Here is a 14,726-nt window from a genome sequence, read left to right on the forward strand (position 1 = left end):
ACAGGGTTTTGGTTTGCTTTGACTGATGCTTCTGCCAATTCTTGGTGATTCCAAAATGAAAAATGTCCTCCAAATATGCCATTACTATGTGGTTCTGAGACCTTTGTAGACCCAGAATTGGTTTCCGTAGTTTTGTCAATAGTCTAGGAGCTGATGTCAACCCATTTGGCAGAGCCATGCCATCCAGTTAAACTTCAAATATCTCCTGTTCTTAGTGAATAGACCACCGAATCGTATGCATCTTTGAGGTTGATGCATGCCATGTGACCATTTTACAGGAAGCTCCTATAAAACAGTTGTTAGACCGTAACAAAATTGGCTGTTCTGAAAGTCTGTACTGCACAAATGAGTTAAACCTTGATGAAGTGTCATCCTCCATCTGTCACCTGTCTTGAAAGGCAATCCTGCCCATAATACTGGGCCTGCCTTGAAGACAACTCCGGTCCAGGTTCCAAGTCTGCTTGGAACCTATGTATGTTGTGCAGTAAACATAATCACATGTTATTATCTGTTTTTTAAAAACAGATCTGAAATTCATGTTATTGTAATTTTGAACAAAAACACAAGAGTAGAATTACCAACATGTAACTGGTCCACAATCCCTTGTTTCAGTAAACCCAGACCCACTTACCTCCATGGCTACCGGTGGTCTTGTGGTAAGCCCAAATGCCCCTTTTCTCTCCTTGATTGGGAGTAGGACTGGTAGGGAGTGTAGATTCCATGTTGGTCTGAAAAACTCATCATATTGAGCCTGCCTTGTAGGACAATTCTGGCCATAACTCTGAGTCTGCCTTGAAAGACGACTGATCATATTTCCGTGCCCAGCTTTCAAGCTACCACCAGCTTCAGTGAACCGCTTACCCCCTACGGTGGTGTGGGGGTGTGTTGTCGCCTACTATTGAAGTTTTGCTTGTCATTGGTACCTTAATTGGCCCGACAGCTTTTGCTTCCTTCTTCTGGTCTTACCTGAAGAGAGGATTCAGCGGCTGGTTTCTCCAAAGTCACCCTGATAGCGCTGTTCCCTTGCCGGCATTTGTAGCGTGCGGATATTCCGCCAACTGCTGGCTCTTGAGGCCATATGCATGTGCTTCAGTATGTTCATACTTTAAATTTGAGATCAGTTACCTACTGATCACTCACACTCCCCTCCACTGAGAGTGAAATTTGTAGGCAGCCCTGAAAACATGTGCTGCCGCAGGCCCCTGAGGATACCTGCGCTGACATGGCCCCTCCAGCGGATCTAAATGAGATTCTTGCTTTGGGTCAGACTGAAACTGACCATGAATGCTCCTCTCCTCAGAGCAGGAGACATTTGCTAGATCTCCATCCAGGGAAGCACCCAGTGGAAACTTGATGATTGCAGAAGTACTTATTTTCTTTTGTTTGTATGGAAGCTTATTATTCATTTTATGTAAAGCACTTTGGTGTCAATGCGAGTTAACTTAAACAGTGCTATATAAGTAAAACTTACTTACTTACTTCCTTTCTTCTGTTTGTCCCCGGGAAGGTTTCCTTCCCCCCCCCCCTGCTTTTGAACTCTGATTCAGAGTGGTTTCTTCCATATGTACTTCCCCCTCCAATGGGGAAGACATTGGGCTGCCCCATGTGCGAGGCTCCCGGCACTGCTGTAGGCCCCGGGCTGACACAGCTCCCTCCTTTGGAGCAGGTCATTGTTGGAGCAACTTCTCCAAAAGTTGCCCCATGTGGGAGAGTCGTCCTCAGACGCTCTCCGTTGAGGGAGGGTATCCCTCTTCCCCGGACTCATCTGAGTCAACGGGTTTGTCAGACTTGCGGGTGGTTTACGTCCCCCGGGACCACCAACGGAGCTCCTCCTCCTCCCGAAGTCTCCTGCCGGTTCTGCCGGCGCTAATGTTGGGAAACAAGACCGTCGCCCGCTACTGGAAATGCTGCGGTCTTCGGCAGCCAACTTCCCCGCGGACCGTCTCCTCGACATCTGGGCTCTGAAACTACAAAAAGCTTCAAGCCTGAAAGAACGCAGGTAAGTAATTCAACTTGCTTACCTGCCCATCCCGACGGGCTGGAAGGACACAGTGCCTCTGCCAGTCTGTCGCGCGCGTTGCGTTCAGACGTAATGACGCGCACGCAGGCGGACGGTCCTTCTTCACGTAGTCACTCACGTGACTCCGAAGTAAAATAGCCCATTATCTGTTATTTGCACTTGATCAGTTTATTTACTCATATGTGTATATATTTATATAATGGTATATGGACACACTGATCTGTTCTGTAGTCATGCCTACTATGTTCTGTTGTGCTGAAACAAAGCAAGAATTTCATTGTCCTATCAGGGACACATGACAATAAACTCTCTTGAAACTTGAATCTTGAATCTCCTCTCTACTCTCTCTACGCCAATGACTGCACCTCCACAGACACCTCTGTCAAGCTTCTTAAGTTTGCCGATGACACAACCCTGATTGGACTGATCCAGGATGGGGAGGAATCTGCCTACAGACAGGAAGTGTCACAGCTGGTGTCCTGGTGCCATCGCAACAACCTGGAGCTCAATGCTCTTAAGACAGTGGAATTAATTGTAGCCTTTACGAGAGCTCCACCTCCCCTTACCCCCCTCACCATCAACAACACCACAGTCACATCTGTGTAGTCTTTTAAATTCATGGGAACCATCATCTCCAGGGACCTTAAGTTTGTGGCTTCCATTGACTCCACAGTCAAAAAGGCACAACAGAGGATGTACATCCTACGGCAGCTGAGGAATCACAATCTGCCACAGGTAATGATGGTCCAATTCTACACGGCCATCATAGTGTCTGTTCTCATCTTTTCCATCATGGTCTGGTTTGGCTCAGCCACCAAGCACGACAGCTGCAGCAAATCGTCCGATCAGCAGAGAAGGTTATTGGCTGCAACCTTCCCTCCATTGATGAACTGTACACTGCAAGGGCCAGGAAGCGAGCGGGCAAGATCATCTCTGATCCCTCTCACCTTGGCCACAAACTCTTTGAATCACTTCCCTCTATCAGACTTCCCGTGAAAACTTTCTTTACGGCCTTTGTTGTAGCAAAATCCCCCTCTTTGCAAACATCAATGCCCTTTTAGGCTGATTCAAAATAATTTTCTGTTGCTCTCGCCAACTCACCATTTTCAGTTCTTGAACAATGTATTGCAGCTTTCTTTGGGTCACCTTGCTGATCTTAATGTTTGTTTGGATCACCCATTTTCCACCACAAAATCGAACTGGCATAGAGAAGATAATATCCGCTGGAATATTGAACTCACCTAACACAGGGTTAAATGGTGTAGATTAGTGCACATCTTATAACAGTAAGTAAATATCTCAGTCTTAGAAAATGTAGATAATTTGAAGGTGTTCAATTCCTCTCATAGCGCACTGCTTCACATATTTGTGCAAGAAAAAATGCTTGCATTTACATGGTACCTTTTGCAATCATAGGACACACCATACACAATAGCATAATTGTTGAAGAGTGTTCACTGTGGTAAGATATAATCTAATTTGCATGCAACAAGTCCTGAAGCAGGAAATGGCTTAATCATCTGAATTTATGATGTTAACTGAGGGAAAGAGGGAAAGTCCAGCTACTCTTCTTCAAATATGAAATAAAATGAAATTAAACTTGACATGAGAATTTAGATTTCCAGTTAGATAATAATAAAACTAATTTGTTCACCTTATTACACGTTAGAACAATTAAAATCCCAGTATAGATCTTGGAGCCAATAATGCATGCAATATTGATTGTCTGCTATAAACATATTGTGGCAGCTCCCAAGGGTCGGGCCATCCTAACTGTCGAACCCCTCGGCACGGGAGGGGTTCAGTCTGGAGGCAGCCCTTAACCAGAGGGTTTAAAGGCAGGGGTTTGGGTGCCATCTTTCTCTCGTGTGGACTTCCCTACAACCGGGAGGAACACAAATAAAGGTGCCTCTCGAAATACCTGACTCCTCTCTTTCGTTTCAAGACCTACGCACCACATTGGTGACCCCGACGCTCCATTGTCGTCATGATGGAGAAAGAAGAACGCCCTACCACCTCACAGGCCGGCCAGGCCCTGTCTCTGGACGTGGTCTCGATAAAATTGCCCACCTTCTGGACCACCCGGCCGCACATCTGGTTCCAGCAAGCGGAGGCCCAATTCAACCTGCGGGGCATCACAGTCGATGCCACCTGCTTCTATTACCTGGTGGGGGCCCTCGACCAGGACACAGTCGAAGAGGCCATGGACTTCCTCGCAGCCCCCCCCGGCCACCGATAAATACCTCGGACTTAAGGAACTCCTGCTCCAGATTTATGGACTCAGCAGGATGGAGCGTGCTGCTAGGCTCCTTCATATGGAGGGCCTAGGCGACCGACGGCCATCTAGCCTCTTAAATGGGATGGTTGCTCTCCTGGATGGGCACACACCGTGCCTGCTGTTGGAGTATACTTATCTCCATCTGCTGCCGGCCTACATCCGTCTTCAGCTCACGGACGCCTCCTTCACTGACATCAGGGCCCTCGGGAGGCGCGCCGACGCGCTGTGGATGGCGTGCCCTGATGACGTCAACGCGCTGGCCATCAGCAGAGACGGGGATGCACTGAGGACGACGCGCCCTGATGACGTCAACGTGCTGGCCGTCGGCTAGCGCACCGATGACGCCACCCCAGCAGCTCCCGATTTCCTCCGATGGGGCGGGGGAGCTGTGGAAGGAGTGACAGCTCCAGCCCGATGGCCCGTAAGATCGCCCCCCCCGCGGCTGTGTCGGGTACTGCACCTGCAGTCCAGCGCCAGCAAGCTGTAAGTGCCACCAACAGGAGCCGGCAAGCTCCAAGTACCACCTACATGAGGCGCTTGTGATACTACCATCAGCGCTGGGGATCTGCAGCACGACTATGCCGCCAGCTGTGCACGTTCCTGGGAAATGCCTGGGCCGGCTGCCAACAGTTCCCGTGGCGGCCGGCCAAATTCACCGCCTCTTCGCCTGGGATCGCCGCTCCGGGACCCGCTTCCTCGTTGATACTGGAGTGGAGCTCAGCGTCCTGCCCCTTTCGCTGGCCGACATTCGTACAGGTAAGCGGGTGCCCGGCCTCACCGCGGTGAATAGCAGCCCCATCCGCACGTATGGAGCGCACATGGTCCCGATTGTGTTCGGCTCCTGCCATTTCTCATGGCGGTTCACCATTGCTGATGTCTCCCAGCCGTTGCTCGGGGCCAACTTCCTCTGGGCGCATTCCCTCCTGGTGCACGTCAGGCGTCAGCGCTTGGTCAATGCCGCTACAATGGAGCCGATCAAGTTATGTTTGGATCAGCCGGTGGAACGCTCCCTGTCGTCCGTGGATTCCGACTTCGCACGGATCTTGGCTGCGTTCCCGGACATCCTGACCCCACAGTTTCGGTCATCGACCTCCAGTCATGGAGTGGTACATTTTATACAAACTACCGGCCCACCTATCCACGCACGAGCACGCTGACTACCGCTGGATAAACTGCGTCTGGCACGGCAGGAATTCCGCACAATGGAGTCCTTGGGGATCGTCCACCCTTCCAGCAGCCCATGGGCGTCCCCACTCCACATGGTCCCTAAAGCAAGCGGGGGCTGGCGACCTTGTGGGGATTACCGATGGCTGAATGCCGCAACAACAGCGGATCGATACCCCGTACCCCACATCCTGGACTTCACCGCCCATTTGGCTGAGGCTACAATATTTTCAAAAGTGGATCTGGTACGGGGTTATAATCAGATCCCGGTCTACCCGGATGATGTACCCAAGACGGCGATCATCACGCCATTCGGACTTTATGAGTTCACGCGGATGCCGTTCGGCCTCAAGAACGCTGTGCAGGCTTTTCAATGCCTAATGGACGGGGCGTGTCGCGACCTCGATTTTGTCTTTGTTTACCTGGACGACATCCTCGTGGCCAGCAACTCGCAGCAGGAGCACGGCGCCCACCTCTGGCAGCTCTGTCAGTGGCTCAGCAAGCATGGTTTGGCTATCAACCTCGACAAGTGCAGTTTTGGGGTAAGTGAGATCGACTTCCTCGGCCACCGCGTGACTTCGCAAGGCGCGGTTACCCTGCCGGACAGGGTCGACGCCATCCGTCTGTTTCACCACCCACGCACGGTGCGCGGCCTGCAGGGGTTTGTCAGCATGGTGGCATTTTACCATTGTTTCGTGCCATCCGCAGCCCACATCATGCGGCCGCTGTATCAACTTCTGGCAGGTGGGCAGCATAAGAAAGTTGAATGGACCCACGAGGCAGTGGCAGCATTTGGCGGCGCGAAGGAGGCCCTTGCTCGGGCCATACTGCTGGTGCACCCATGGGAAGATGCCCCGACTGCTCACGGTGGACGCCTCGGAGTCGGTGGTTGGTGCCGTGCTGGAGCAACTGACGGGCGGATGTTGGCATCCCCTCGCCTTCTTCAGCCGACACCTCAACCGCGCGCAGACCAAATACAGCGCGTTCGATCGCGAGCTCCTGGCTCTGTACCTGGCAGAGCGCCACTTCCGCTACTTCCTGGAGGGCCGCCCGTTCACCGCCTACATGGACCACAAGCCGCTCACTTTCGCCCTGGCAAAGGTCTCCGACCCCTGGTCCGCACGACAGCAGCGGCAATTGCCCTACATTTCGGAATATACTACATCTATCCGCTACGTGGATGACGCATTGTCCCGCCCCGCTATCTACGCCGTTTTCGAGGTGGCACCCGGAATTGACTATTCTGCCCTTGCAGAGGCACAGCTCACGGACGGTGAGATGCCCGCCTACCGGACTGCCATCTCTGGCCTCCGCCTTGAGGATGTCCCTCTCGGTCCTGGAGGAGCAACGATCCTGTGCGATGTATCGTCCGGTCAGCCACGCCCCATCGTCCCTGCCGCCTGGCGCCGGAGGGTGGTTGAGGTTATCCACGGACTGTCTCACCAAACAATCCGGGCGACAATGACACTAGTGGTCGCTCGTTTCATGTGGCAAGGTCTGCTCGCATTCCGTGCCAGACGCCGAAGATCCAGTGCCATGTCCGTGCGCCTCTCCAGTAGTTCAGTCTATCTCACCAGCGATTCGACCATCTCCATGTAGACATTGTAGGGCCTCTTCCGCCGTCCCGGGGCATCACCCACCTTCTCACGATGGTGGACCGCATCACGTGGTGGCCGGAGGCCATTCCGCTGGCCGACACTTCAACAGCAATGTGCGCTCGTGCGTTGTCCGCACACTGGATTGCTCGCTTCGGGGTGCCGGCACACATCTCCTCAGACTGGGGGCCACAGTTCACCTCCGAGCTGTGGTCGGCTATGGCTTGCTTGCTTGGGGTGCGGCTGCACCACACCACGGCTTATCACCCGCAAGCTAACGGTCTGGTGGAGAGGTTCCACTGGCAGCTCAAGGCAGCGCTGAAGGCGCGACTCTCCGGCCCGGACTGGATGGACGAGTTGCCGTGGGTCATGCTGGGCATTCGGACTGCTCCTAAAGAGGACTTGGCCTCATCATCAGCGAAGCTCATGTACGGGTCGCCACTCATGGTGCCCGGGAATTTAGTGCCATCAGTGCCGGGGCAGCAGGGAACGCCCGCATCCACCTTAAAGCGTCTTCGCGAGCGAGTTGGCAGGCTCGCACCCGTCCTGACGTCCCGCCATGGGACATTTCGCCCGCATTTGCCATCAGCCCTCCGGGACTGCCCATACGTTTTCCTACGCCGTGATGCCCACCGGACACCGCTCCAGAGGCCGTACGAGGGCCTGTTCTGGGTGCTGGAACACGGGCAGACGACTTTTGTGCTGGACATGGGGGGCCGGCCAGAGGCCATGTTGATTGACCGGTTGAAGCCGGCACACCTGGACATTGACCAGCCGGTGCTGGTTGCCCAACCTCAGCCTCGAGGGCACCCCCCTTCACGGCTCCCTCCGCCTGTCACTCCACCTGTCCTCCCGCCGATCCCTCGACCTATCCCTCAACCTATGCCTCCGCCAGCCCCACGATCGGCTGACTTCCGCACTCAGGCCGGCTGGGTCGTGCGCCCGCCGGTGCGTTCTGTGTCTCGGGTTCTGGGGGAGGGGGGAGTCCTGTTGCGGCTCCCAAGGGTCGGGTCATCCTAACTGTCGAACCCCTCGGCACGGGAGTGGTTCAGTCCAGAGGCGGCCCTTAACCAGAGGGTTTAAAGGCAGGGGTTTGGGTGCCATCTTTCTCTCGTGTGGACTTCCCTACAACCGGGAGAAACACAAATAAAGATGCCTCTCGAAATACCTGACTCCTCCCTTTTGTTTTGAGACCTACGCACCACTATATTTTCATTCTTTGCATCCTTTATTTCCTTTCAGCCATGGAATACTGCTTTTAACACCTTGATCTTTCTCTTTGACGTGTGCCATCATCCTCTGCCTGTTCCACTGTTGAGGCCTTGGTTGAATTGCTCTTTGTCAGAGACCTCCCCCTCAACCTTACAGCCATGGGTGGCCCTACCAGGAGCATAGGTCCAGATGGCATTTCTCTCAGGATCTCAGGACCACACAAGCTTCTCCACCACGACAAGGTGACAATCCACAGAGGGGTAGGGCGAATAAAAGCAACAGAACACACAAAATACATTTTAACATAAATATCCACCACAGTGACTCCTTCACATTTCTCACTGTGACGGAAGGCGAAAAAAAGTTATATCTATCCCTTCTTTGTTCTCCAGTGGATGGGGGCCTCTAACCTTCCATTGACAGGATGATCTTACTCCCATAGCCGGCAGCGGGTTTCCTCATCGGGGCGATCAAACATCTCCATCGGGGGAGAATCTCAGCTCCCCATGCCGGGCGAGTTGAACGTCAGGCGGCTTTTGGAGCTTCCCGACGTCGGTCTCTTACCTGAGACTGCGAGATCCTGATGTTAAAGTCCGCAGGCTGCAGTTGGAGCGTTGATCCCAATCCATGCCCGCAGTGGGGCTCAAAGTCAGTCCCGAGCAAGGCCTCCAACTCCACAATATTAGGCTGCAGAGCGACCGGAGATACGATCCGGAAAACAATTGCATCTCGGCAAGGTAAGAGATTGAAAAAAAGTTTCCCCTGCCCCCGCGCTCACCCTTCACAAAAAACAAACCAGAGAACATTAACACAGACTTTATAAACACTAAAAAATACAAAAAAAACTAAAAGGACAGACTGTAGGAAAGGCTGCCATCGAAGGGCCATCCGGTGGAGGTGGCGATAGAGTGCCATGATAGATTGGCTTTAGCTTGATTGGATTAGACAGTAAAGGTCAAATTGGCCCCCTACCCTTAATTCCAGTTTGGAAATATAGAAATAATTGGATATAAGACAGAGGTGCACCAAAACCACTAAGGCTTGTACTGGTAAAATAACTATCTAGATATGCTTTAACACGTCAGCAGTGTAGAAAGAGAAGAGCAAACTGGAGGGAAAGATAATTTTTAAAGCGTGTAACTCACCTTTGCTGATAACTCCAAGAGACAGTATCTCCCCTGGTGGTGAATCAAAGTACCAGTACTTCAAGACTTTGTATATTGCAATGGCCAAGGAAGAACCTATAGGATGTTTTATTATCTGCCGAAGTGTTGTTCGGTGAGAATGTACTGCTTCCTGGAATTCGGTCTCTATCCATTTTCTGTAAAGTAAAAGTTAATGCAAAAATAATACATGGCACTGGTGTAAAAATTTCCCAATAATTATATCTAACAATTGAGGCCAATTGACAAATCATGCAACAATGTAGTTATATAAGAAGATTTAAAGATTGGTGTGTTTTATATGGGGGAAGATATGACATAATAACTGTTTATAGAGATCATCAAATCAATTAATTATGCAACTTACCAAATACATTCCAGACCTACCAGTAAATAAAACAGATTCACCTCTTTGTCACCCTCAATAGTCCTTATGCATGGTCGTCCGAAGGGGGGGTGGGTGCACTGGGAAATCGCCCGGAATTCTGGCTCCGGCTGCTGGGGGAGAAACAAATGCGCCCATCCGCACCTGCGCAGTTGGGTAAGCGACGCAAAATGGCGCCGTCTATCCGCGCATGCGCAGTGGGCCCGGGCGGGATCAGACTGCCATTTGTGCTTCACCCATTGAGCTCGATGCCTCGCGTCTACTCCAGGTAAGTAGTGGGAGGGGGGGGGTGCGGTGTCTGCACGCCTTTTCCAGCGTTTCCATCCGCGGCGTCCGAGCCTTGCCATCGGCCAGCCTGGCGACCAGGAGCTCGTCCTCCCGTTGCCGGGCGGGAGTGGCTGTAACCCCACCACCAGATGCCGCTGGTGGGCCCGCATCACCTTCATATTCACCCCCCCCCCCCTGAAAGAGGAGGGATGTGAGAGGGGGGAGAGGAGAGAGAGAGTGGGTAAGGGTAGGGGGAGAGAGATGGGGGAAGGGAGAGGGAAAGGGGAATATTTTAATGAGATTGTAAAATTGAGGTAGGTTTTAGAGCTATTATATTTTTTCCTCATGAATAATATCAAATAATATCAAACAATTTGAACTGCTTTCTTTGCCTTGATAACTATACTGAAAATTATGAATTCCAAAGTTTGTGACTCTTTTTGCAGCATATTTTTAATGTAATATGAATATTACAAAAATCTGCATGTTTTCATGGTCATCATGTATCTGTCTGCAGTAATGCAGCAGTCCGTTGATGATGTTGCTGCTGTGGAACCTAGGCAGAAGATGGAGTTGGAAGATCTCCTTGGTGCAGTAAAAAACAAACGTTTTATGATTCTTTATCATAAAATTCTATTACAAGAATTGTGAAAAATTCACATATGTGCAGGCTATCAGTAAAATATTAAAAAACAAGCTTCATACGGGCCTGTTATGTCACTACTTTGTACTCCAGTTAGTTGCAGGGCTGCCAGTGGAGAGGTTTTGTCCTATTTGCCAGAATTTCTGATGAAAAGTCCACAACCTGACACATTAAGATTTTTCTCTCCACAGATGCTAACTTCCCTGCTGAGTATCTTCATTTTTGGGTTATGAATTAAAACTCTAATTTTGAACAATTCAATTAATTATCTGCTGAAGAGAACAATCCCAGCTTTTCTGTCACTCAATGTATTATGAATCCCTCATCCTAAAGCTGTATGGGAGATGAAAAGGTTAAGGAAGCATTACTTGATGGTAAAGGATGTCGAAAATGAAGCAGATTTTGAGAAAATATATGTTAAGGGGTATGATGTCTGAAAATCCTTCTTCTTTCCAGTGGAGAGATCTAGGCCACACAGAAGATACAGACGTGTGCATAGAAATAAGAATGGTTCCAGAAACATTTCTCGACAATCTACAGCAGTACTTCAAAGAGCCAAGGCACTGGTTGACAACAGACCAATAGACATATAGGATGGCTTGAATTAAAGATATAATTAAAGATATAATAAAGATATAAATTACAACACGTATTTTTTGTTGTCAGTTCTCAATGGAAGGGAACAAACAGCATGGTAAAAACAGTTACAACTGGGCCAAGACAAGGAAGAGAGGAATGTAAAACAATTGCTAAATTGAATTACAGTTTGACAAACCCCCTAGATCTTACAGCCTGAATACCAGGGATCCATGCAAAATAACAGAGATATGAGCTGCTTTGGTTATAAGTTTGCAACATTTTCTAAATACCAGATAGGGCCCAGCAGATAGGATGATCACAAATTCAACTTTACAAATTGTGAAAGGACAGATAAAGATACACAGATTAACTTAAATTGTATTCTTGTGAAAATTGGTGGAGCCAATTTCATTCAAAAATAATTATTATTGCACAAAGTTTTCAGGGATTATTAAATCAAAATCTTAGAATCACAGATGTCCGTGTCAACCATTAAGTATCCCCATTATTACTTGTCCTATTTCCACACATCTTATCCAATGCCTACTGTGACGTGAGGTTTCAAGTTCTAATCTAGTATACCTATTTGAGTTAATTGAGAATATTATTAAAAAGATGAATAAATGGGGATCAGTGGATTTGGCCAAAAAAAAAAATGATAAGCCATGTAAAAATGTGCTTCTCATGATAAGAGTTCATGATATTTCGGGTAATGTATTAGAATGGAGAATTAGTTAACTGACCAAAAGAGTAAGGAAAATGGATCACTTTAAGTTGAGAAGATGTATTTAGTGGGATGGCATATGGATCCAAGTTTGTTAATGTTACAAAGTCAGATGGGAAAAACAGATTGTGAAAGACACACAAGGTGTAATCTGATCAGGGCCGGCCTTAAGCCGATTGGACCGATTGCTCCCAATTGGGCCCCGCGAATAAGGGGGCCCAGCGCCAGTAATTTACTCTCGGCTCGGGTAGATCTACCCCGGGTGGAGGGATGGAGAGAGAGCAGAGGGGTGGAGGGGGAAGAAAGGGGTAGATGGGGAGGGGGGTGTGAGGGGGAATGGAGAAGAGGGAGCGGGGGAGGTGGGCCGTTTGCTCACGGCAGCGCTCCCGCCCCTCCAGTCGCCGTGCTTCATGCACACAGCCCCGGCTCCACCCCTCTCTCTCCCTGGGGAGAAGCGGTGAACAATACATGGAGGGCCGGGGATTGGAGCAACGTTTACAAACATCGGCCTCAGCTCACATCCTTCCGCCCGGACCCCGGCATCCGCTCCCGCTGCCGGCCCTCTACCTCCCTTCTCTCCTTCCCTTCTTCCCTCCCTCCACTCTTTCCCTCCCCCCTTCCTCTCTGTTTTCCATTCTCTAATTCCCTCCATCCCTTCTTTCTCTCCTTCCCTCCCTCCTTTCTCTACTTCCCTCACTCCCTTCTGTCCTCCCTCCCTTCTCTCCTTCTCTCCCTCCCTCCCTTCTCTCCTTCCCTCCCCCATACACATAACGCAAAGACAACTAACACACATATCATGCACAGACAACTAACACACACAACTAAGTTAGGATGGGGTAGAAGCCCAAAGGGTAGGATGGGGCTGAAACCCAAAATGTAATGCCTGGACTGGTTTTTCACCAATGGTTATCGGTTTTCCAGGATCTATTTAATTAAATTATTATTTTTTTAATTTCACAGTCACTAAAACAAGTGGTATTGTAACTATGTACTTTTCAGAGGTGATCTACACATTTTGTTTGTTACTTGTAGGCTTACATGTATGCAATTTTATATTATAATGTAACTTAGATCTGTTTGGTCCATTAAGTCGCATGCACTTTTTAAGTGCACATTCTGATTACTTTCCATTCTACCATAGAGATATAAAGTCTATAATAGACTTTAATTATATTTCTATGAATCTACAGACCTTGGCTGGGAACCTGGGGCTCGCCAAAATGGTTCCTAATTGGGCCCCGCAACTCCCAAGGCCGGCCCTAAATTTGATATAGGGAGGTTACATGAATGGCCAAAGAGATTACAGATGGCATAAAAATATATTACATTTTAGATTAGCCATTTTGATAGGTGGAATAAGCAAGCAGAACATTATTTCAATTGTGTGAGACTCATGAATGTAGGCGTTAAGATCTGAATGTTTTCATGAAAACAGAAGCGTAACTTGTAGGCATAGAAAGTAATTACAAAGATCCATGGAATGTTTTTTTGCCAACAGAACAGAACTCAAGAGGAAAGAAGTCTTGCTGTAACTGCATAAGGCTATGGTGAGACCAGAGCTAAATACTGTATTCAGTCTTGCCTTCATTATTTAAGGAAGCGTATCAGAGCCTGGGAGGTAATATAGGGAAGATTCATTGTTAATTTCAAGAATTAAGATAAATAAAACTAAATAAATTGACCCAAAACGGGGAGACACAAAAGACTGGAATTTTAAATATAATAACAGCAAGTCAGGCGACATCTGTGTTAGAAACTGGACAGATAGTATTTTAGGTCAGAACCCATCTTCCAATCTTCAGGTCTTGAACTTTCTGAATTTTGGAAAGTATGTAAAATGGCATGGGGGGGTGGAGCAAGAGAATGTTTCCCACGGTGGACTCTGTCAAGATAAAGAAATGCTTCTTTAGAACTATTTCTAATTTGAGTTAAGATTATTAATATTTAGAATTCTCTACCCAGGCAGATGGATATTGAAGAAAATATTCAGTGCAAACCTATTCTCTATCAAGAATCGTTTCTTACCTATCTTTGATTATCTCCATTACAGGGAGTGAAAAATCAGCTGGACCCCAGACTGCGCTTTCGTACCGATGAACACGTGCTTTGTGCAGGTCAATGTAAGTAGTTCTGCCGATGTTTCCCCAAACAATTATATTTTCCACGTCTATAGAACCAGAAGGTTGTTGGGGGAGTGTGGGAATGGAAGACAAAATATATTCATTATGTCCATAAACAAGCACGTTCGTTATATATAATATATATATTGTCAGAATTGATGTTAAAGATAAAGCTCAAATATAAGTGCGGCACGGGGGCAATGTGGTAGAGTTGCTGCCTTACAGTGCCAGAAACCTGGAATCAATCCTGACTATGGGTGCTTGCCTTTGCGGAGTTTGTACGTTCACCCCATGACCTGTGGAGGTTTTCTCCGGGATCCCTGGCCTCCTCCCACACTCCAAAGACATACTGGTTTGTAGGCTAATTGCATTGGTATAATTGTAAAATGTCATAGTGAGTGTAGGATAGTGTTAGTGTGTGGGGATCAGTGGTCAGTGCAGGCTCTGTGGCCCGAAGGGCCTGTTACTGCGCTGTATCTCTAAACTAAACTAAAATAAATATTACCAATTAAATAATTATGCTAATCTAAAACAGCTGATATTCTAATTTATCAGTACCTAAATTATTGGACATTT

The 14,726-nt window shown here is 48.7% G+C and overlaps 1 protein-coding gene across 1 annotated transcript in view; it reads right to left on the reverse strand.

The window, feature by feature from the left end:
* Positions 1–14,726, reverse strand: part of LOC129699141 (putative malate dehydrogenase 1B) — an 83,287-nt gene that overhangs the window by 15,961 nt on the left and 52,600 nt on the right. The window contains exons 6-8 of the mRNA XM_055638810.1: positions 14,056–14,197; positions 9,415–9,590; positions 3,122–3,261 (exon numbers count right to left, since the gene is read on the reverse strand). Coding sequence (XP_055494785.1) covers positions 3,122–3,261; positions 9,415–9,590; positions 14,056–14,197 — 458 coding nt within the window. The remainder of the gene's footprint in view (positions 1–3,121; positions 3,262–9,414; positions 9,591–14,055; positions 14,198–14,726) is intronic.

The sequence above is a fragment of the Leucoraja erinacea genome, chromosome 7 (genome assembly GCF_028641065.1).
Source record: "Leucoraja erinacea ecotype New England chromosome 7, Leri_hhj_1, whole genome shotgun sequence".
NCBI classification, from domain to species: domain Eukaryota; kingdom Metazoa; phylum Chordata; class Chondrichthyes; order Rajiformes; family Rajidae; genus Leucoraja; species Leucoraja erinaceus.